Here is a 22,572-nt window from a genome sequence, read left to right as displayed (position 1 = left end):
GACTGCCCAGATTTACATCAAATATCCTAAAAATATCTCATCTGACAGGTTTGATTTATGAAAAGTCTCTCATGCTGAACACAGCTTTAGAAGTCAATTCTGTCTGCATTTATTCTGTGGTCTTATTCCGTTTGTGGTGTAAATGGTGCTTGAGTTGATCAGCCTAATGGTAGTTTCTGTGCAATGTGTCCATTGTGAATGTTATCACTGCCTCATATTAGCCTACCACAGTGAAAGCATTGTTTGATTAGAGAGGACACACACGCATAGACACATACAGAGCCATGCACTCTGAACAATACTTTATTGATTCAAAAGAATAACAAGCTTTGGGATTACTCTATATTACTTTTTATAGCAGATGCCAGTATTCAGGGACAGAACAAAGATGACCAAATACCAAATAAAGTCAATTTCACAAATAGCTTAGGCTATTTTCTAGCTTTTACTGTAGAATAAGATCAGTCCTAAAGTCGAGAGACTTTCCTCAATGTTGTCATATCTCATGCAATGCTGCGAAAGGAAGGCATGACTCAGTGAAGTTGCCCAATAGAAGCAAGAGTGGGCAGGACTGACTATAAACACATCTTTATAAAATTGCCTGCTACATCCTGTCGCGAGCAGCACGTAGACAGTTGTCACCCACGAACTCTGCAAAAAAACTTTTTAGTTTTGTTGGACTTGTTTTTATTTTGTGGACAATTAAACGGTAAGTCATAAAAAGTTTTTTTTTTAATGTTAAAATGTTGCCTGTTATTTAATAAAACCGCAGTCCGTCTCTGGCTTGATATCGAGAAAGGTATATATTTCTCAGCTTTGAACTGTAGATAAATGTTTTAATAAGACACTGTTTATTATAATACAGCGAAACCGCGATAGTTTTTTTTTTAAATGTCACTTAATTGTCGCGTAACGCGCGTGCGTGTGGTTGCACGTGCACATGTCAACAAAGTACACTGTTGGCAATTTAGCAATTTTGTTGCTAGATTTAGCAACTTTTCAGACTAACCTAGCAACTTTTTTTTTTTTTTTTTAAGAGCACCTAGCAACAAATTTACCTATATTAGAAAAGTTTTTTGGCAACTTTTAGAAACTTTTGTAAAGTGACTGAAATGATAAAAAGGCACATATTTTCATCTTAATTACATGAAAAGAGGAAACCATTGAACAGCTAGCCAGCCAAGCAGCACATCAACAGTACAAACATCAACTGTGCATTAAATTGCTAGTTTCAACTGGTCAATAATAAATGCACATTTATGATACAGCATATTTTTAGCTTGTATATGTAATAGTTGGTTTACTATTAGGTACACTCTTTAAGAACAAATACTTGAAAAAACTGAAAAAAGTAACTAGTCATTTTCTGCCAGGATGTTATCCATTAAGTTAACCTTAAAACATAACATGCAGTGTGGAATTTAAAAGAAAGGTAAAACACCTGTGAAAAATAACAGTACACTGTATCCTATTTTACAGAATTTTATTTTTATAGTACACTAACTAACTACCAGTACTTTTACTAGTTGCAATAATTGCAATCGACAAAGTATTGTGAGCTTGAGCTGGAAAACTAATTTGAACAGTGTGACAGATACTAATATGTAGGCTAAGTAGTACTAATATATCACAATATGCTGGTTTAACTGTATATTGCTTTAGTTTTTAGCCTGAGACAGCATTTCGTATAATATTAAATGTCATAGACATTTGTGAAATACTAATAGATCTTTTGAACGTCAAGTTCACTTTTCTTTCCAAAGCAGACCATAAAGCTTCAGTAGAAGACTTTGTTGCCTTATGGCAACAAAGCTTTGACTTAGTTTTTTTTTTAATGAAATTATAATTGTAAGTATAAGATCAGGAATATCTATTTATATATGTGAATATAAACATGGACCAAATGAAAATATGGAATTAATAAATGATATAAGTAATTAAATAAACACTTGCTTATGACAACGGCAAAGTTTTATTGTGCTACGATACTGCATTAAATTTGCAGAAACATCAACTGAATACACCGCAAAATAGCATATGCATACATATGTGAAACATAAATAGAAAAATCTGAGATTATTTTCTATTAGTGTTGAAGGCCAACAAGTGTTATTGCTTAACTGGCGAAGAAATGTTGTTGGACCACTGCAGTGATTGGTCTAATATGCATTGAGTTCAGTATCTCACTCAGTATAAAAATGTGATCCATGAACTGTATTTCAGAAAAGAAGAAGAAAAAAGTGGTTATGGGAAGTGAAACTAAAATTTTCCTCTCCCCTGCAGGGTGGAGCTGCAATGGGGGTTATGTTCCAGCATTAACATTATACTTACTGACACGCAATAGCAACCGAAGTAAACCTTTGAATCTTTATAGTGCCTGAAAGTTAATAAAAAAAAATATATATATATGCACATTCGCACATATTCATAGAAATACGCAATGTATCTGTTACAAATTTGTCTGAAGTGTTCCAATACTGATAAATTGTTAAATCAGTATGTAATGTAAGACATTAATTAGTCTACTTTACAGTTGTAAGCTATAAAGGAAACCTGGTCCGGAGAAGCAGACAGGTGCATTTGGATGTTTTGAAGTATAGTGAGTATTCTAGGGCATGGGAAGGGCAGGATCTGTCCTTATGTTGCTCCGGTTTATATCCTGCTGAGACATTACTGACACTCCCACGTAAAAGATTATTCACAGAGGCCATAAGAGCTCACAGCTTAAAAACAAGCAGGTGACCTATTTGCCAGCTAACCGTTACCTGTCAATTAACTTTTCTTATGTTTGATTATATATATATATATATATATATATATATATATATATATATATATATATATATATATATATACATACACATACATATATATGTATATAATAATTATTATTTAATTTTTTTTAAATAAAGTCTCAGTAAGCTGGTTTCTTCTAGCTTGGTCTAGTGTTCATCAAGAGTAATTTTAGTTCTCACATGATTCTGGTCAGGAATTCGTGTAGGGGTTTGCTGTAGAAACCTCAGCAAGTGATAGACCGCACAATCGTAGTTTTTGAACTGCAGAAATTCCTCTTGATAAACATCTTGGCTTGGTTCGACTGTGAATCACAAAGTCAATTGCTGCTTTTTTCATAGGGGCTTGGTGCAGGAACATTTCTTGAACCTGTGGGATGATAAGACACAAAGGCTTTTATACTGGCTTCGGAGCAAAGCTGAATTAGTTTTATGCTAGTGTTAAAGGGGTGGAGGGACTGACTGCAGGAGCCATGGCAGCAGCTGTGTCAGTGGCTTCCTGTGTCTAGCATCCACTACAGAGGAAAAGCCTGACATGTGACCTCTAGAAACCTCAGCCAGACAAAGAGCCCGTTCAAGCTCTCAATCCATTTACATCCACAGCAACATTCAAACTGTCATATTTTGAAATGCATGATCTGAATCATTTAAAACTAATTAGGCTGTTTTGAAGAGCTGAGGTGATAATATAAAAACAAAACAAAGCAAATGTATTTGTAATGTTCCAATTATTGCAAACGGCAAAATGTACAAAAACTGCATCAGAAGCATGCATTCAGACTATTCAATACTGCACAGGAGTGGCATCAAATACATTTTACCCCTAGATTACAGAATAAAATTATATTAAACATAACATGATAATTGGATACATTATTATTTTATTATTTGTATTCATGTCTTGTTCTTGATAGCCTTATATATATATATATATATATATATATATATATATATATATATATATATATATATATATATATATATATATATACTTTTTTTCTTTTCTTTGCACTGTATGAGAAACTTGGTATAAACATTTCACTTCAATACATTACATGTATGTAATATGTATGGGCAAAAAAATACAAAAAACTTTTTAACTTAAAAAATAGGAAATTTGAAGCAAAGCAAACCAAATTAAAAAATATTCTATTGTGAACCCCCCCCCCCCCCCTCACAAATGATCTAGAGAATGTTTTTTTTAATCTTATTTCCTTGAATCCACTACGAGCTCCTAAAGCTGTTGCCAAAGCTGAATTACACCATGACAAAAACAAGGAAATGGCAATTTGATACTTCCTTCTGTGACCTTGGAGGAAGATTGTGGTAAATTATTTGAAGTGCTCCAACGGTTGTGTTAATGTCACCTTTTTCCTTCCTCTAGGTGTCCTCATTGAGAATGGATGATATCCAAGTAGTTGAATCGAAGCCTCTCATCGGGGACAAGGATTTGCAAGTATACACTATATTTGTAAAGATTTGAACTAAATGTACATGTTTATGCAAGACAATATAGTGAACACATGTTGTGGTAAAATACACTGTGTTTTCACCTCTATTCTAGGGGCTAAGAGAGGCTGTTCAGCAGTTGGAGATAAAGGCAAGGATTTCATTTTTTTGTATGGTTTTCATTCTTCATGTTTTTCCCAAGACTTCATTCAAAAATCTAAGAGGTCATTCTTTGCTGACACCATGGCATTACAGCAGTACTGATAGAGTTCAGATTCACATCCAACAAGCCTGTCGTGCTGATCCTCGCACAGATTAAAGTCCTGAAGTTTGCGGCTCATGTGTTTAGTCTCTAGACCAATGACGTGGGCTGCTGAGGGATACACTGGCCATCTGCCTGAGGTGCTCATGTAGGACTCGTCCCATTTAAAGAGATTAGTGTCAGTAGTGAGACAACACATGTTTGTGTTCAGTCACGATACAAAGCCAAGCACAAGACGTTTCTGTCCTTGGCAGAGTTAAAGATGTTATTTGACGTTTTTAGCAGCTTGTGCTGTAACTTGAGGCAGCTGAAACTAGTTTCTGCAGCATCAGCCAGTTGATCTTTGACCAGTGGCCTGCACTCAAAGTCTTTTCTCAGTGACTTTTACAGTGCATGGTGGTTATTTGTCATTGTCACTAGTGCTAAATTAACTTCAAGAAAGTTCAACCGAAAGTTAAAGTTCAATCCGTTGACGGTGACTTATGATTGTTTGGTTTTAGTGGCGATGCAGCTTCCACTTTTAAACATGGGAAAATATGTAGAAATACCGATTCTCCTTAGGAATGTTATTTCATCAAGACGTGTTCTTTCCAAAGTAAAAGTTGTGTTTTTTTAGACGGAAACAAATTAAGGAAAAATCAAAAGTAGCAGCACATATTTGCCATGACCATCTGCTGAGCTTCTGTGTAGCTCAGTTGCACTTTCTTTGCTGTTTTTTTATTTATTGTATTGATGAAAAAAGACAATTATGCAATGCACACTGCCATCACAATCATCAAATTTTGGTTTGGCTGCACTTGCCTATGTTTCCAAAGACCTAGAGTCGGCTACTCCAAGCATCTGATACAGGCTGATCAGATTTACGGATGTCGTTAACTAGAATTAACTTGTTTTGATCTTGGTGCAAAGCATGCTGGGAGTGTGGGGCTTATGTCGAGCGACGGCAACATGGGTATAAAACCCTGCACACAGATGAATATTAGCAAATAAGTGCGCAAACAGGAGCTTACTTTCGATCTGACCTACTCGTTCTCATCACTACTACTAATTAATATCGGCAGCCATGGTTCTGGAGGACTCTGATACGGAATTAGTATTCGAGATAGAAGTTGCTGTGAGTAGAAACGTTCATGTTGCTTTTGCTTCAGAGTTTTTAGGGTTTTTGTTGTCTTGGTGGTTCAAATTGTGCATGAGTAAAGTTTTGATTTTGACAAATTCAAGTCGAATTTATTTCACAATACACAATGTTTCAAGTGTTTATACTATTTTAATTTATTTATGCGGATTACAGGCGGATTTAGCAGATTAGAGCTTGATAATATCAGACAGACCGTTTTCATGGACCGTGATCTTACATTTTATGGATTTATAAACAAAGTGCATTGAGTGCTGAAATGTTTGCAGCTGGTCTGTGCTTCATTTGCAGAAAGATTCCGAATTACGATTGTCCTTAAATATTAAATTAAACCGCAAAGCTTCTCTATTAAAAGTCTTAAAACTGAATGGTGTTCTAGAGAAGAAAAATGTTTTAAGTTGTTGTTGGGATATGTGCTGTAATAACGTGGTGTGCTGCAGATGAGATTAATGCTGCTTACGATGGCTCAGCAGACGCTGATGAGCGTTTTCTTACCATGTTGCATGTAGGAGCACGATGTGGAGACTCCGTATGGCAGAGTCCACTGCACCATGAAAGGGGTTCCTAAGGGTGACCGGCCCGTCATCCTCACCTACCATGATATTGGACTGAACCGTAAGATTTTACATATTTTCAACATGACAAAACAGTTTAAAATGTCCTCTAAATCTCTTTGTGTTGGTTTACAATACACATTAATTCAGAGGTTGTTCTAAAAGAGGACATGTTTTAATGCATACACCATGCTTCTCCAATAGATAAAAGCTGCTACGACACTTTGTTCAGCCATGAGGATATGCAGGAGATCATGCAGCACTTTGCTGTGTGTCATGTAGATGCACCAGGGCAGCAAGAGGGAGCAAACACATTCTCCACTGGGTGAGTTCTGTCATGTGCAGGCATATGAGTGGAAAACTTTACTGTAAATGAATGCAGAAGAATAATTATTATTTATTAATAGATATGAATACCCTTCCATGGACCAACTGTCTGAGACACTTCCATCAATCCTCAAACATTTTGGGTGAGGTCTTGGTTTCAGTATTTAACAGTTTTAGGATAATTCTGGATTGTTTTCTATACTAACTAGTTTTCTTAAACCTCACAGACTGAAGAGTGTGATTGGCATGGCTGTTGGTGCGGGCGCTTATATCCTCGCTAAGTTTGCGGTGAGTTTGACTTCCTTTTGAATCAATCATACCACGCTAAAGAGGTGCAAGTGTTTAATTTCCTTAGGATTATGGCATTCTTTTGGCTAATTTAGCTACTTAGGAATATCCCTTGTACGAAAAAAATACAAATGCTTGACTTGCATGTTCTTTATTTAATAAGTTAGGGTTCAGATCTGTTCAGATGGGGTTTACAAATACTGTTTCCTGTTATAGTTGGATCACCCTGCTATGGTGGAAGGCCTCGTGCTAATAAACATCAACCCATGCTCTGAGGGCTGGATGGACTGGGCAGCACACAAAGTGAGTGCTAACCATTAATACATAATTAATACATCATTTTTATAGAGTTAATTCTTTTTTGTGTCCGGGCTCATTTTCTTTTCTTGAAATACAGATCTCTGGTTGGACTCACGCCATGCCTGACATGATCATCTCTCACCTGTTTGGAAATGTAAGTCAATGTTTGACCCATTCTAGATCGTTTCTGAATTGATGTATTTATACTAACATGAATTTTATTATTATTTATTCTTATTTCTCCAGGAGGAAATCCATCAGAACCATGACCTCATTGGCAGATACCGTCACCACATTGTGAATGACATGAACCAGTACAATCTGCATCTCTTTGTCAAGTCCTACAGCAGGTAAACACAGCACCGCTACTAAAACATCTTGATCGTTATTTTAGTGGTTATATACCATTTAATTAATATTTCCATCCACTTCACAGCCGAAGAGACCTGGAAATCGAGAGGCCTGTACCTGGTGGCCATGCCAATGTCAGAACTCTAAAGTAAGTCTAAAATTGTCTTAAACTCTAGACAATGGGGGATGAATTTCCTGTAGTAATGACTTGTCGCTCTGTTTTCAGGTGTCCTGCACTCCTGGTAGTTGGAGACAGTTCCCCAGCAGTGGATGCTGTGGTAGGTTAAAGCTTAATTTAGGACTGATTCACTTCACTATGATTGCTAGACATTTTATACATATTTTTTTATTGAAAACCTGTGATCTTGCACACTCTTGCTCCACATTTCATATCTGCTGCATGTGTATTTAGTGGTTGAACGCGTCTGTTTTTTTGTACAGGTTGAGTGCAACACAAAGCTGGACCCGACCAAAACCACACTGCTTAAGGTGAGTGGACTCCAGTGAAGCTGGCATGTGTTTATAGCCCACATGGAAAAGTCAGGCACTGATAAGATCCTGATAGCTCAGCATTATCTAGTGACTAATTTACCCAGGTAGTGCAGAAGTGGTCCACGCTGGCCAGCTCCAGGGATGAATCCTACCTCTGCTGACCTAATTTTCCACAGCTCGACCTCAGGTGGACTAAGAATCAGGTTTATGGCATCTGAAATGGCCTGTTTATCGCCGATAAGTGCTGAGACCAGTGGAGTTAATGGAGCGCTGGGCGTTTTAGACACCTGTGTGAATGGCAGAAACAGAAATGAGAAGCAACAGAGACGCATTTGTTTTTCATGCATTTCAAGTAAGTTTTTTTGTCCCTTCTCTTTCTTCAGATGGCTGACTGTGGAGGCTTGCCCCAGGTCGACCAGGTGTGTATTTATAGCCTTAATGACCATTTAGATTCAAGTTTACTCAAGGCACAGGATGATCATGGGGGGATGAAGTGCGCTGTAATCTCATTACGGACAGCGATGGCATATAATTCTCAGTTCTAATACTCTGCTCGCCACCTGCTGCTACCGGCTGTTAGAATCCATCCGGTTTCACAACACATACTTAGGGGAAATCTGTTTTCCACCTTGACCTGATTAGCTGTTTTTGTAGTCCAATAAACTGATTTCTGCTTTTATTGTCTCCTTAGCCTGGGAAGCTAACAGAGGCTTTCAAGTACTTCATTCAGGGCATGGGCTACAGTAAGTATTGATGTATTTTTGTTTAATATAGTCTCTATTTGACCATACTGCTTCATCTTTATAAGAAATACCCATGGTACATTGCCTGAACTCCTTTGTTCATGTAAAATTAACATACAACGTTACTAAATAGCAAAATAAATGACTGGATTGTGCTGCCCTCTATTGGCGAGATTTAATTTTCAACCTGACTTGCTCAACTTTACCTTTTTCTTAAAGTGAAGTGACCAATTTCTAAACAACTGCAAAAACTGCTGGTCTTTGGAACTTTCCATGCATCAACGATTTCTGAAAAAAGTGTACAAACATATTAAGTAGCCACAACTGGTTTCAAAATCAGTAATATTCAAATAGAAAACAGTTAGTTAAAATAGTAATAATATTTCACAGTATCACTGCTTTGTACTGTATTTTTCTGATAGAATAAATGCAGCCTTGGTGAGCATAAGAGACTTTCAAAAACATAAAAAAAATTTGAACGGTAGTGTACATAGTCATAACAAGTATAGTAACATAAAAAAACCATTAAAAACACATACAGAAAAATATAATAAGCTTTAAAAGAAGTATCCTAATCTGTCTTCCTCTGCTTCTTAGTGCCCTCTGCCAGCATGACCCGCCTGGTCCGTTCCCGTACAGCATCCGGCTCCAGCGTCACTTCCTTGGAAGGCAACCGCAGCAGGTCGCACACTAACGAGGGCAACCGCAGTCGCTCCCACACCAACGAGGGCCGGGCCCGAGCCCACACCTCCGACAACCAACGCACACGTTCACACACTGACAACATGGACAGTTCTGCGGACCAGGCTCCCAAGTCCACCGAAGTGTCCTGTTAGACTGGTGACCTCGTCTCCAGTCCATCTCACATATGCATTAACCTTTCTGTTCTGACTGTGCTGCGCTGCCACTAACTACACTCTCAACAGGACCGCCGCATGCCGCTGTGCTGTTTCCCTCAGGCGTCTTGCACCATTTTATTTGTTAGAGGGCATTTATGCCAAAGTGTCTTGTGTTTAAGACTACATTTCCTGGGGAAATGCTGAGGGAGGAGTGGATAGAGTTGATGATGGAGTTATTTCATTTAGTTTTTTTTTGCACCCTGCGCAAAGGCTGTCTTGTTGTTAGAGGCAATGCAGCACAGAGACATTTTGGTGGTCATTATCCAGGTAAGCTATAGGCACCGAGAAGGGCACATTTGTAAATTTATGTTAATCTATAGTCTGCTATTAATTTTCTTTAGTCAAGTTATACCACTTTTATATGCTAGATTAAGTGCATAATTAAGTGTATAATCTGTATATGTTGAAATGAACCTCATTGAATGGAAAAGGGATTGGTTGACCACAGATTAGAGATGCTGGCATTTTTTCATGATGCTAACCTACGTTTTAAAACTGAGGTATAAGCTTATATTGTGTTTATTTGCATTTTCCTTGCTGGGAGTGTCCCATTATTTTGTGTTATATTTGTAACTCTGTGATGGATGCTCTCGAAAGTGATTTTAAATGATTAAGGGATCAAATGTTAAAAAAAAATCTTCATTTTAAATTTAACACAACCAATATGTAGATATTAGAAGACTGTATATGAGTGATATTTTTGTTGTTTTTTGTTTGTAATGATGATTTCTATGCAATCAAGCACAACAGAACAAATCGTGCCATGGAATCCTCTTCTTGGACTGGATGCTTTTTTTTTTCCCTCAAGGCTTTGAAAGAGTAACATAAAGGATTGCTCAGAAAAATATAAGCGACTGACCTGCTCTTTCACACACACTAAAACAAATGATTGCAGCTTGGTAAACACTCTGCTTTATAAACATGTAAAACAATCTGATGCACTGCATTTTTAATGGAATAACAGTCTGTATTTATTTAAAAAAAAAAAAGGAAAATAAAAAGCTTGTTACTTAACCTTTTTTGTCTCTTTATTCGATAATTAAATGAAAACTGCGTCTATACAAATGTTATAAGGCAAAACTCATGCCAAGGACTACAAGTGTCATTCAAGAGAATAAATGTGGAAAAGCGCATGACATTACAAAAACTACATTATCAATATATAAAAGCAATAATCATTTCTTTTTTTAATAGAATCTGTATAAATTAAAGATTTTAACTACATATTTTTTTACATATCATTTGTACAAAAGTTTTTTTTGTCACCAAAAACGGCATAATCTTGGTTGAAATGACTAGCTTATATGATCAATTTGGTTGCAATAGGCCACAGTCTTAAAATAGAATATATTAGGATATATTTAAGTTTTTCCGATAGGAAAAAGTCTCATATTAAATATGATTAAAAAAAAATCTATGGCTTTTCACCCTAATAATTTTTCTATTGTTTTTTTCTGCAAGGTCTCATACATTCAGTTTCCAACCTCACCTTTGTCATGGTACTGTTCTAGATCTGTAAATATGTCATTGGGGTTTTTACAGCTCAGGTTGCAGAAGCAGGCGTTAATCCACATGACCTGCCAGCTGAAGCCAGATCCGTTCGGGCACTGAAAGTCGACCTCAACAGTCTTAGATTTGTAAGGGATGCAGCAGCGCTCATCTATACACACTCCACAGTACTTGGGCCAGTAAGTGTTTGTACTGGTGCAGCCTGAGATAGTGAAGTTGTGTGGCTTTTCCTCCCTGTAGACGTTCAAGCACTTCTTTCCAGGCTTGTGGAGAAATGTGGAGAAAATCTATTTATATCCTTTTAAACACTATAGTCATTCATGTCACTCTCAAATGCTAATTTAATATCACAATGAATCTGATGTTTATGATCATGATATACCTTGATGTGTTTTGTGATGTCCACTTTGCAAGGCCGGATGTTGCAGAGTCTGCTCTCTTTGACCATCTTACACTGCTTGTTGCTGTTAGTAATGCGTAAAGATACACCACGGCCGCAGGTCTTTGAGCAGGGACTCCAGGAGGTTGTCTGGGTCACACAGTTCTTGTGCCAGTCGTCCTTTACACTAGACAGGGCTGTAAGAATGCAAAGACAGTGAATGCATTCCTCATTTCTGAGTTTCCTGATAATAAAAAATAAATGTTTTTACTCTATTTTTGTTTGAATAAATGCAGCCTTGATGAATGTAAGAGACAAAAACATTTACAAATCTGGTGTGTGTGTGGTATAGTGAAGTAACATGTTTATATAAAGGTTATAAACTGTACTGTCTTAAACCTTTTTAGTCTTGTTTACAACCCATTTGATGTAAATAACATGACTGCAAGCAAAAGAAGATAACACAAATTCAATGTTCTGACCATTATCAATTAATTACATAGTTTGCAGCAGGGCCGGAGCTGAGGTTATTAATTGTGCTATTTTCACAATGTTTACGTTTTTTCAAGTTTGTAAGTGTCCAGGTACAGAAACTGAATAATCACATGTGAAATAGCACTGCATAGTCTTCAAGGTAAAACATAAATATACAGTAAAATAGACACCTTCAACATTTCTCACATTATCACAGTTTATTTGTTATACTTTAGATAATGGTAACAAAATATGACAAGAAGAGTTAACTAATTCATCTTGATAATGTCAGATAACTTTGATAGAAAGGTATGTAATGGATTAGAATCAATCAAAAATTCAGACAACTGTTAGTATGAAAATATTTACACAACTATCAATACTTTGTTGACCAATTACCAAGCAATGCTTAATTTTATTCAGTCTGTGGTGTAAAAAGGTTCCATTAGCAATTAAAGAAAAAAACACTTAGACAAAACATGTTCAGGTAAAAGCGTCTGAATAAATTTTTGGTCCCAATTGTTTTTTTTAATCAATTGTACTGGTAGTCCACTGTATGAAGAATTTTTGGGTATGTCACCGTTTACTTTATTTTGCTATACTCACTTACATAAATAAATTATAGTGCCCTGCAACCACTAGTAAAAAACAATTATATCTGGTGTGAATATTTTTTAGTTTGACTGTGGAATAATTCTTGTTAAAACTACAAAGTAATTCAGTCAAGAGCAGCGAGTGATTTTCTTTCTTTCATTCTCTTGGATTAACATTAAGGACACCGACAGCATATATTAAATTAGGCATGGTCACTTTAAGAGACAATGAACCCCATATAATGATACACATCCAATTTCTTTCTCCACTGTTTACTTTCACTTAACCCGTTTAATCCCACCGGCCCATCCTGACATTTTAGTGCACTTCCTGCAAATATGGAAATATTTCTTGTTTGCACCTTGAGAAGATGAATGCTGCATCGAAGCTCCAAAGCTAAAGGCTAGTAAAGTGTCTTAACATAAATATATGACAAAGATTTTTGGTAAAGATGATCTTTAGGGAGTCTAGTATTAATATATGCATTCACATATATTTAGTTTTGTTGATTGTGGTCATAGAATGAGTAAACATGCTGATGGTCACAATAGTGACCGGCAGGATAACTGTGTACTTAAGTATACAATATAAATCCAACTGCAGTTGCTAGTGAAAATGACAACAAAATGTTACAATGACAAAATATTGCACTAAATATTGCACTACACTTTTGAATGTTTTAAGCATCCTTTTTGGCTGTCCTCAGCCGTGGGCCCCTAAAACTGTCACCACCTTTCACCCCACTAGCGACGGCCCTCTGGCCCTGGTTTCCAGATATTTGCCGGAAGTTCGTGAGATGCAGGAGCTCATACCAGCCATTGTGTGTCTTGGTGCTGTCTTGCGCCCCCTCCTGGACTCATCACAGATCCACTGCTCACAGCAGCGGCCGGGGATTTTAACTCGCCGGGGGTTCTGGCACCAAACCCTGGGAGGCTGAGACTCATTACACAGCGACACACATCCGATCGCCCCATTCACACACACACACTGGTATTTGCAATTGGGCTGGAAGCTCTGGCCGTTGCGAAAGATCACACCTTTGTGCTCACAGCCAGTGCCTGGCAGATCTGGATAGCATCAAAGAGCAGAACGGAGTGCAGTCAAGTTCATCAAATACATATTGGATGCAATACCAAGAAAAGTATGTGATGTGCTGTGTGAAAACGAAAGCTAAAAGGTCTGCTCAGCTTCGCCTGGCTTGGTTTATATATACAGTTGGTTCCGCCACCTTAATCTACCCTTTAAATCTTCATCGTAATCTAATCTAAGAGTGGAACACAGTGTTAATATGAAGGCTGTGTTAGTACAAGGACACTTACAGGCACATACTCCTTTTTCGTACCTAGGCTTGTCTGCGCTGTAATCACAGTAAAGGCCACGATGATGGTCACAGTTTTCTTTCTCGTTGCAAACCTCCCCTACCTGTTTGGCACATGCTCTGCAGCAATCGCAGCCATCCATGATCAAGCTCACACCTGGCGGACAGGTGGGGGGAGTTTTAGGACATTTGCAGGGCCATTGGCAGTACTGAGTGTGGTTATAGGGCTCCGGGGTGACGGGGTCTGGTGTGGACAGCATCTTAGAGGAATCCTGGGCAAATGCTCTGTGAATCTATAAGACACAAGTCTCAAGATATTCCTGTTTCTGACACATTTAGGCTTTTGTTTCTTTCCCCCCTGCCAAAATACCTCCTGGCTACAGACACTGTGAAAATGGGTTGGAATGACTGATTTAATAATAAAATAAAAAGGGTAACTGTGACTTTTATTCTGAGTCTAGGGCTGCATCTCACAATTCAGTTCAAGGTAGACTTTTTCTAAGAATTTTTAATTTACATTTTACAGTTGTAAAGTTGATGTTAATTATTGATTATTGAATTATTGATCTAACAATTCAGTTTTTTGTGGCTTTTGAATTAATATCTAGAATTTTATATCAGAATTGTAAGAAAAGTGTTCCAATTGTACAATATCACAATTGTATGATAAACGTCATAGTTACCAAGCATTCATAGATAAATGTTTTATTTTGTTGTTCTTTATCTCAGACATGTAAACACATTTCAGCTGAACCTCTAAATGCAATTTATGATGCCATTTGTAATTGGATGTGATGTAGCTTAATTAATTTCCTATACACTACTGTATCTCAGAGTAATGAACCAGTTCTAATTACACTTTCCTGCATATATCAAATTATAATAGCTAAAGACTTGTCAGCTCATGGGTCTTATTTTGTACTGGACACTCATTGCACATCAGGTCAAGAAACAAATAGAGCTAATGGGTGGATATTATTTATTATTATTTTAAGGTGGTATCTAAACGCTCAAACACATGTTTTGGAAGACAGATCATGTTGTTAAATGATTTTAGTAGGCACCTCTTTATGTCGATTTTTTTCAGGCCCTTACAGCTGCAGATCTCCATAACCGTTTATAAGCTCAGCAAAAGTTGCATAAATTTCAGTATCAAAGAGGATGTCTGTCATGTTCAGCGACATAATAAATGGATCTAAGTTTTAAAGAGTTTCCAGTGAATCAAAACAATAATGGATATTACTTGAGTCTAAATACTAAATATGCATTTTGACAAACATGTTTATTTCAGTCCACAGGGCGGCAGTATACTCTCACACATGAAACTCGTTTTGTTAAGAAATTGCATTCCTTAAATGCGTGAAACATGAGATCATTTTTTAAGAATGTCTGTCACATATAATTAAATCTAAAGCGAATTAATTGAATTAATTAAATTAAGATATGGTGTGAATTTTTAATGTGGAAAAGATGGGGGTTTGAGTTAATGATGCAAATGCTGCCACATAAACCTCTGATAAGGTGTCTCATTTTCACTTTGTTAAAGAGTACATCATACTTGAAGAATAGGCTTTTGGAAACGCTATGTATCATTATATGGTTTGTTTTCTTTTATTTTACAAAACACCTTAACATTTTCACTTGAAAAATGCATGTGCAGACACCAAACAACCTTTTACAGTAGGTTATACAAAAGCAAATAGACTATTACTCATTAAAAATAGCATTGTAGGTCAAAGATACAGCTTTCAACCGCATGTTAAACTGTCTTCTAAACTGTTATCAATTAAACTGAAGTTGTGGCGTGTTACTTGTGCGTTAATTTCATCTAATTCAGATACTGTAATAAAATGAATAGATATAAATAAATAAACAAAACAAAATAAATATATTTCTTACCTGTGGTACACAAGCAAATAGTAGAACCCACATCAGAAGCCAAGTCATCACTGATCCCGAGTGATAAATGCATTGAATCCAGAATTAGATGATTCTTGAAAAATCGCCCATTCGCGAGCAGGATCCATTCATTTAGTGAGCTGAGAGCACCACACACATACACACACCTTGATCCAGCCGCTGTAAAGTTTTCATATTCGGGATCCTTAATGACGTCAGAGCCAATGACACCGCAGGCAAGGAATTGATCACGTGATTTGGGATTTGGTCAAACTAGCCTAAGATAAGATGCGCGAACTGTTGAGGTTCTAAGCTTGATGTCCCATCGCACCTTAAAACATATTTTTAGTTTTGTGACATAGTTATTATAGCATGTGTAATGTATAAATGTGTGATAGCCTAATGTAAAAAATACAGTTTGCAATAAAGCGAAGCAAAATGTTTCTCTGGTTACTCCAAAGGCTAAAGGTGATTTTTTTTTCTTTTTTTCTTTTTTTACCAGAAATGTTGTTTACAGTTTTTAAAACTGTTGACATGTTCCATACATGAATTGAGTCATATAAACATGGCTCAAGCCTTCCATAATTCGCAGGCTACCCTGAGAACATTAAATGGATGAACAGAAGCACATTTTGCCTTTCTCTATGAGAACTTTTCTTTCTAAGAAAAAAGCAAAAGTTGCTCTTTTCATATCCTGCTATAGACCTACCTAATGGATTTCAGTTTGGCACAGTCTACAAAATGTCATTCTGAGCTCAAATATCACTTCAGTGCTGATTCAAATAATCTGTATTTCATGTCTCTGGGGAATACATTATAAAACATTGCCTTTGCATATTTCTCCCATCTATGTTAAACTGGCCAGTTGACATCGTCCTTTAAAGCAGAGTTTTTAAGTTTAAATATCACTTTATATGTCACTTTATGCCACCTGATGGCCAGATGGAAATCATAACCACACTGATGAGAGCATTGTTTCCTGTCAATAAATGGCTTTATTTAGCTAACTAAATGGAATCTACTTGTTATATTGTCTAGCAGAAAGTCAATTGTTGTGTGATGCTTTATTCTTGGGAAATACCGGGAAGAAAAACTAATGAACACGTGAGAACAAAGAGGCTGTTATTTCTAACACATAGCTACACAAAGGTTACTAATTTGTTGGCAAAGTCAGTGAAGTGTGTTAGTTTTTAAGAATTGGCAGGAGCAGACACGCTCAACTTAAAGATCTGAGTGTTCTGCTTCAAAAGGATCTTTTAAGAGATGAATTTTAATATATGGGTGTAAAATAAACGTGTTGTAAACTCATTCTCAATTCATGCTTGATATAGTCTTTGTGAGAAAGAGTTAAAGACAAACGTCACAGAAGACAAAATGAACACAAAAGATACATCAGCTACCTTAAAACATCATTTCCAATGTTAGTTTTTTTTAATCAAAGGTAGCACAAAGCCCTTATTAGACAGTCTTCAACTTTTTGGCTTTTATGATCAAAACATTCTGAGAAGTCAGAGTCCACTTCGGGAATTCCCCGTGCCTTTAAAGACAATCAAAATAGGAAATCCTAGACATGGGGAAAAACCTTTAAGAGGGAAATAGACAGGTCCCTTAAAAATACTCTGCATTCCTTTTCTCTGATTGGTTATGATTAAATGTCCAGTCATATCTCACTTATTATAGTGACAGCTCATTTGTTATCCCTGCATGAGCAATGTGAACAATAACAGTGTGTTCTGTGTGAAAGCTCAGATTCCTCTGAACATTGGCTTTGAGTCAAACGATTTGCTTTAATAGGAAAAGATAAACAGATCATTAAACTGATCTTTATTTTGTGTCAGATCATTCTTGCTTTCTAAGTTTTATCCAGGTACATATTGATTCATGATCATAAAAATACGAAATACTCATTTAAACTGTGAAACAAAATCATCGTGCATTCAAACCCTTTCTACTCAAGACCTTTTAACTGCCCCTATGCCTGGTACTTTCACCCCTTGCTTAGATGCACTTAAAACAATTATAGATTAACAGATGCATGGGGACCTGTAAGAAGTTGAATTCACTTTACATAAAAAGCATTTGCTAAATAACATTTCCCAACAGCAACCATAAAAGTCAAGTCCATTTTTATTTGTTCTGATGAAAATGAATATAAAGCACACACAAGAAATGCCAAAAGGCACAGTAGGTCTGCATTTCCTTTTTGGCTTGCACCAGATTGCTAGGCTCAGATGAGGCAGAGAAACTATAGGGGGGATGCCAAAGCCAACAAAGCATGGGAGAAAGTCACAGTCCATTGCACCACAAAGCGCTAGTACTGACACTGAAGCCATGACGGCCTAACCCCTTCATCCAAGAGAGAGTTAAACAGCAAAACTCTACTTTTGTCCTGACATTTTAGATAGCTATTTCGATATATAAGGGGCCAGCTTCATCTGTCTCCCTTGTTTATAATGCAGAGATTAGACTAGAGTCGCATTTTCATAGACTTCAGACTTGACCCAGACTCGACCTGAAATGACTCCAGACTTGACTCCACACGAGGTAAAGGATGCATCCATTCGGACCGCAAGTAACACAGCACCATTTTAAGCAAGCAATACATTTAGCATTATTAATCTGAACATTTCAAAAGAATCGTAATTATAATTGGGACTTGTTGTTAGATAGCTAGGATAGAACTTAAACTTTGAAATTGCTAGTTATCTTTCTTTTCTGCTCATGATGAGAACATTTTGATTATTGTAGCTACATTGTTTTTAGATAATGCTTTTAAGTATAGGCTAAAATATGAAAAAAGTATAGATTTTTAGAAGGGAAAAGCTTGAACAGAAACAGTATTTTGAAATTGAACTCTTATTATACAAAAAACAGTTTTGAACATGGTAATGGATTAAAACAGCCTATAAATAGAAGGCTGGATGTACAATAACCTTACATCTTAACACCTCTTTTTTTCCAAAGAAGATAGAATATACTGTATATTTTGTCTATAGCTTATAAACAGCTTTCTTAAATAGGAAGGTTTCAATCCTTGAGGATTCTGAAGGAGATTTTTTTTTAGCAAGCCATTAAATGACTCGAATGGGACTCATGACCAGAGACTCAAAACTTGACTCAGACTCCAGCGACAAAGACTTCACACTTGACTCGGACTCCAGGTTAAAGACTTCTGGACATCTCTGTTATAATGCTCTGATACGTTTTATTAAAACACTTTACTTTTAGACTCTCTTGTGAGGAAAACAAAAATACCCAAAAAGGAGTATTACGTTGACTTAATTTTTAAGCAATACAATAATTGGCCTATTGTTTGTTCCAACTGATTAACATGTTATATGCTCAAAGGGGAAATTACAGTTTCCTCTTTTGGCAATTAACATTCAATCAGTTCCTATATTGCTGTGCCTAGTTTGTGGTTATATTAAAGAGTTCACCCCCCCCCCCCCCCCAAAAAAAAACATCTTCTTCATGATGTAGATGAGTTTGTTTCCTCATTGGAAAAAAAAATAGAGAAATGTATAGCATTACAAAGTTTGCTCACCTAATCTTCTGCAGTTAATGGGTGCCGTCAAAATGAGAGCTCAAACAGCTGATAAAAATCAGTAATCAAAAATGAATAATCCACAATGACTGCAGTCCATCAGTTAACATCTTCTGAAGTGAAAAGCTGTGTGTTTGTAAGAAATAAATCTATCATTACGACATTTTTCCTCTATACATACTATTGCGTTTTCCAGTTGTCTCGTCTGAATGAGGAGAGAAATGTCAAGCACCATTTACAAGCAAAAACAGTTCCAGACAATTATGTTGGTCGATTTTGATGTGAGAGGGCAAAACATGAGTGGCTTTTTACTGGAGGAAGAATTTGTATCTTGGTTTGAAATTATGGTTTGAAGAAAAAAAAAAAACACATCTTGATGAATTTGTTTCTTACAAACATACAGCTTTTCACTCCACAAGACATGAACTGAAGGACCTGAGGGTAACTTTTATATGATAACTTTTTTTCTTTATATGTATGATTTTATATTATAACACTTAATGTCCAATATAAAATCTAGTGCCTGAAGCAAAACCAGTGGAGAACAGGGGGTTAACCTGCCAGTCTATCCCATAATGAGAGCCTTCATTATGTAGAGTCTTTTTTTACTGCTCTTATCTTATGTCATCAGCTTTTTACCACTCATTCCACCCTTGCTCTGTGGTTAGGATATCTGTTTACTAAAAACACCCATAGAATCCAGTGCAATTTTCCAGTAAATAATGAATTTACAGTTAAGCCCCCTGAACTGTACACAGATGTGGTGTGTTAGATATGACGTCAGAGAGAGACAACAGGAATATGTTGACCTGAAGGAGATCTAGACTTCATGAAGTAATCTAAATGATTTATTTGGGGGTTGAACTTGGATTTGTGAAAACAGTCCTTCTTCTGTATGCTCCCCAGAAAGTGTCAACATAACACAGTAATGAGCTGTAGATCAACAACACACCTTAGAATTGAGAGTAATTGTAAATGCCCCTTAAAATAATTTAATGGTTGTAAGTATTTTTATTTAGAGCTTGCTGATTGAAACAAACCTAAGTTCTAAAGGCCTGATTTTTTACTGAGTGTTTGGAACGCAAGCAAAATGAATAAAACTGTTTAAAAGTAGCACTGTTTGTGCTTTCAGTAACTTTACCAAAGTCACCCCTTTATAACTACCATAATTGTTTGTTTGTGGAAATATACATGGGCAGATTGTCAATAGATATTCACATCATTTTCCATTTATGGACACTAGCCATTAGTCAAAGTACTGTATGAGCTGATCAGAAAACACTGAAACAGTGTTCAGCGTTCAGTCCTAAAATAAATAATGGTCCGAACAATGTTTTTTTCTTCTTTTCTTTTCTTTTTTAGAAGACTGGTTTTCAAATTATGAGTAAAAACAATGTCTGTAGTTAAAAGATTACCTCACTTACAATTACAATAAAATAAAGTAAAAATAAAAATAAAAAATAAAAAATTACAAAAGCTTTCAAGCTTTAAACATGAAACAAAAAACATGCTCATAAATCATCAAAAATCATATGCCAACTTTATGTGAGGAGCAGCTGGAATTTAAGTTTGTGGATACTGTTCAGCTATACCTGTAAAGCAAATCTCTACGAGGCAAGGCTTTTTAACAGGTTATTCTTCAAAGACAACTATAGTGTTAAGAGGATGAAAACAATATCAAATCTGGTCAGATGATTCACGGAGATTTGTGCAATTCATTGGAAAACCGTTGTAATCCTTGTTAGCTTCAGTTTCAAAATCCCCATTTTAGTTCTATGTCTGTTGACAGTCTCTTCAAGTACTGTTAAAGCTGCGGTAGGTAACTTTCGACGCTCTAGCGGTTAATAAACAGAACTGCTTGCGTCTTGCGGAAGAACATTGTAGCCGGAGCTACTTCTCTCTGTTTATGTCTATGAAGAATCACAAAGGTACTGGGTTACTCCGCCGCGGTACCCCCGAAGCAATCTAAAATAGTCCGAATATAAACACTTATTATAGGTGCACCCTAGTGATTCAGGACAAGCTAAAAACACGGTTTGGAAAATGGATTCATGGTGTACTCGCTTATTAGTTATTATATACATTTTTCTACATTTTGAACACAAACAAAGTTATGGACCGCAGCTCTGATTGGTTGTTTCTTACAGGGAGCAGTGTATTTCTGCTAATGGCAATAGGAGCACTGGGAGGAGCCAGAGGAGCTTGATTTTTTCACAGATTATCTCTCATATTCTACTGTCAGGACATAATGACAGGTTTAACAAATATGTAAAAAATATATTTTTACAAAATTACCTACTGCAGCTTTTTAAACACAAACCTTATTTTACTCATAAATGGCAATGTAAGATAACTATGTAAACATACATATAGCAATGGCTAAATTCTAACTGTTATTTAATGTATCAAGCCACAGTCCAATGAAAATGATAGGAATGCAAGAATAGAGTAATTGGCCGCATTGGTCAGTGTTTTCCTATCTGAGGAATTCCTTCTTTCCATCCGTGTATGGTCAAATTCAGCCACATATCGCTTAGCTCACACCATGCACTTCGGCCAAATGATAGAGCTTGCTTTGTTTTGTCCGACCTGACAGATGGCCTTTCTGATTTTAATAGACTTGGCAACAGAGCAATGCTTCTGTTTGGATTTTTCCTCTGCCCAGCTCCAGATGCAGAGTGAAATATCTGGCCGGATCTCGAGGACATGATTGTGCAACAGTGTGTTTGGCTCTCCCAGTCTAAACAGGAAAGCACTTGACTCCTAAATAATATTTAGTTTCTCATTGTTAACACCGATATTAAGCGCTTAACTTCCACATAGCCGGTAAGTATACCGGAGTTTTTCCTTGTCATTCATGCTTGTTTGTTTTTAGTTTTTTTTGATCAGGTGACTATATTATGTGACTTACTGTGCTCAGCATATTAGAATAATAGACCATTATTAGAGAATAAATGTCAAACTGCTGAATGGCATGACTGGCCAACAGAATCAAGCATAGAAGCAAGTAAAAGTCATTAATGTATTGTCCTTTTGTTATCCTATGACCTGTGCCAGTGTTTTCAATAAACAGACCATCTCTAAGTCGTGGATTAGGCCATAGATATTATCTTAATGGCATGTACCTGTTATTGTAACTGCATGGCTAATGACTTACTTTATTTGCTAATGGTCAGAGTTCTGGGATATGTACATTTGACAAGAATTTCAGAAGCAAGATAAGCAATTAAAGATCAAAAACTGAAAATACATAATTTGTAGCT

At 36.4% G+C, this 22,572-nt stretch overlaps 2 protein-coding genes across 3 annotated transcripts; one reads left to right on the top strand and one right to left on the bottom strand.

Annotated features, from left to right (window-relative positions):
- Window positions 1-553: 553 nt before the first annotated feature.
- ndrg1a (N-myc downstream regulated 1a) lies at window positions 554-10,606 on the top strand. 2 transcript variants are annotated; one of them, XM_052533177.1, is made up of 16 exons: window positions 554-709; window positions 4,177-4,248; window positions 4,357-4,392; window positions 6,148-6,253; window positions 6,397-6,517; window positions 6,600-6,662; window positions 6,747-6,807; window positions 7,024-7,110; window positions 7,205-7,261; window positions 7,354-7,457; window positions 7,544-7,606; window positions 7,685-7,736; window positions 7,900-7,947; window positions 8,334-8,369; window positions 8,642-8,693; window positions 9,291-10,606. In XM_052533177.1, the coding sequence occupies exons 2-16, from the start codon at window positions 4,192-4,194 to the stop codon at window positions 9,527-9,529; spliced, it is 1,182 nt and encodes a 393-aa protein (XP_052389137.1). In that variant the 5' UTR covers window positions 554-709; window positions 4,177-4,191; the 3' UTR covers window positions 9,530-10,606. The 2 variants fall into 2 exon arrangements, with proteins under 2 accessions (XP_052389137.1, XP_052389138.1); XM_052533178.1 differs by lacking the exons at window positions 554-709; window positions 4,177-4,248; window positions 4,357-4,392 and adding an exon at window positions 5,396-5,617.
- ccn4a (cellular communication network factor 4a) lies at window positions 10,319-15,941 on the bottom strand. Its single transcript, XM_052533179.1, has 5 exons — window positions 15,766-15,941; window positions 13,868-14,159; window positions 13,361-13,615; window positions 11,484-11,677; window positions 10,319-11,364 (listed from the first exon to the last, which is right to left on the bottom strand). The coding sequence occupies exons 1-5, from the start codon at window positions 15,811-15,813 to the stop codon at window positions 11,065-11,067; spliced, it is 1,089 nt and encodes a 362-aa protein (XP_052389139.1). The 5' UTR covers window positions 15,814-15,941; the 3' UTR covers window positions 10,319-11,064.
- Between the last annotated feature and the right edge of the window lie 6,631 nt (window positions 15,942-22,572).

Source organism: Carassius gibelio, chromosome A19 (assembly GCF_023724105.1).
Source record: "Carassius gibelio isolate Cgi1373 ecotype wild population from Czech Republic chromosome A19, carGib1.2-hapl.c, whole genome shotgun sequence".
NCBI classification, from domain to species: domain Eukaryota; kingdom Metazoa; phylum Chordata; class Actinopteri; order Cypriniformes; family Cyprinidae; genus Carassius; species Carassius gibelio.
The sequence above is the reverse complement of the archived record's forward strand: the minus strand, read 5'-3'. Positions and strand labels throughout refer to the sequence as shown.

Coding starts and splice junctions, on each gene's coding strand:
- ndrg1a (XM_052533177.1), top strand. CDS start 4,192: ATGGATGATATCCAAGTAGTTGAATCGAAGCCTCTCATCGGGGACAAG. Junction 7,948..8,333: donor CCAAAACCACACTGCTTAAG/GTGAGTGGACTC, acceptor CTCTTTCTTCAG/ATGGCTGACTGTGGAGGCTT. Junction 8,694..9,290: donor CATTCAGGGCATGGGCTACA/GTAAGTATTGAT, acceptor TCTGCTTCTTAG/TGCCCTCTGCCAGCATGACC.
- ccn4a (XM_052533179.1), bottom strand. CDS start 15,813: ATGACTTGGCTTCTGATGTGGGTTCTACTATTTGCTTGTGTACCACAG. Junction 14,160..15,765: donor TATTTGCTTGTGTACCACAG/GTAAGAAATATA, acceptor TGTGTCTTATAG/ATTCACAGAGCATTTGCCCA. Junction 11,678..13,360: donor ACCAAGACACACAATGGCTG/GTATGAGCTCCT, acceptor GCATTCTTACAG/CCCTGTCTAGTGTAAAGGAC.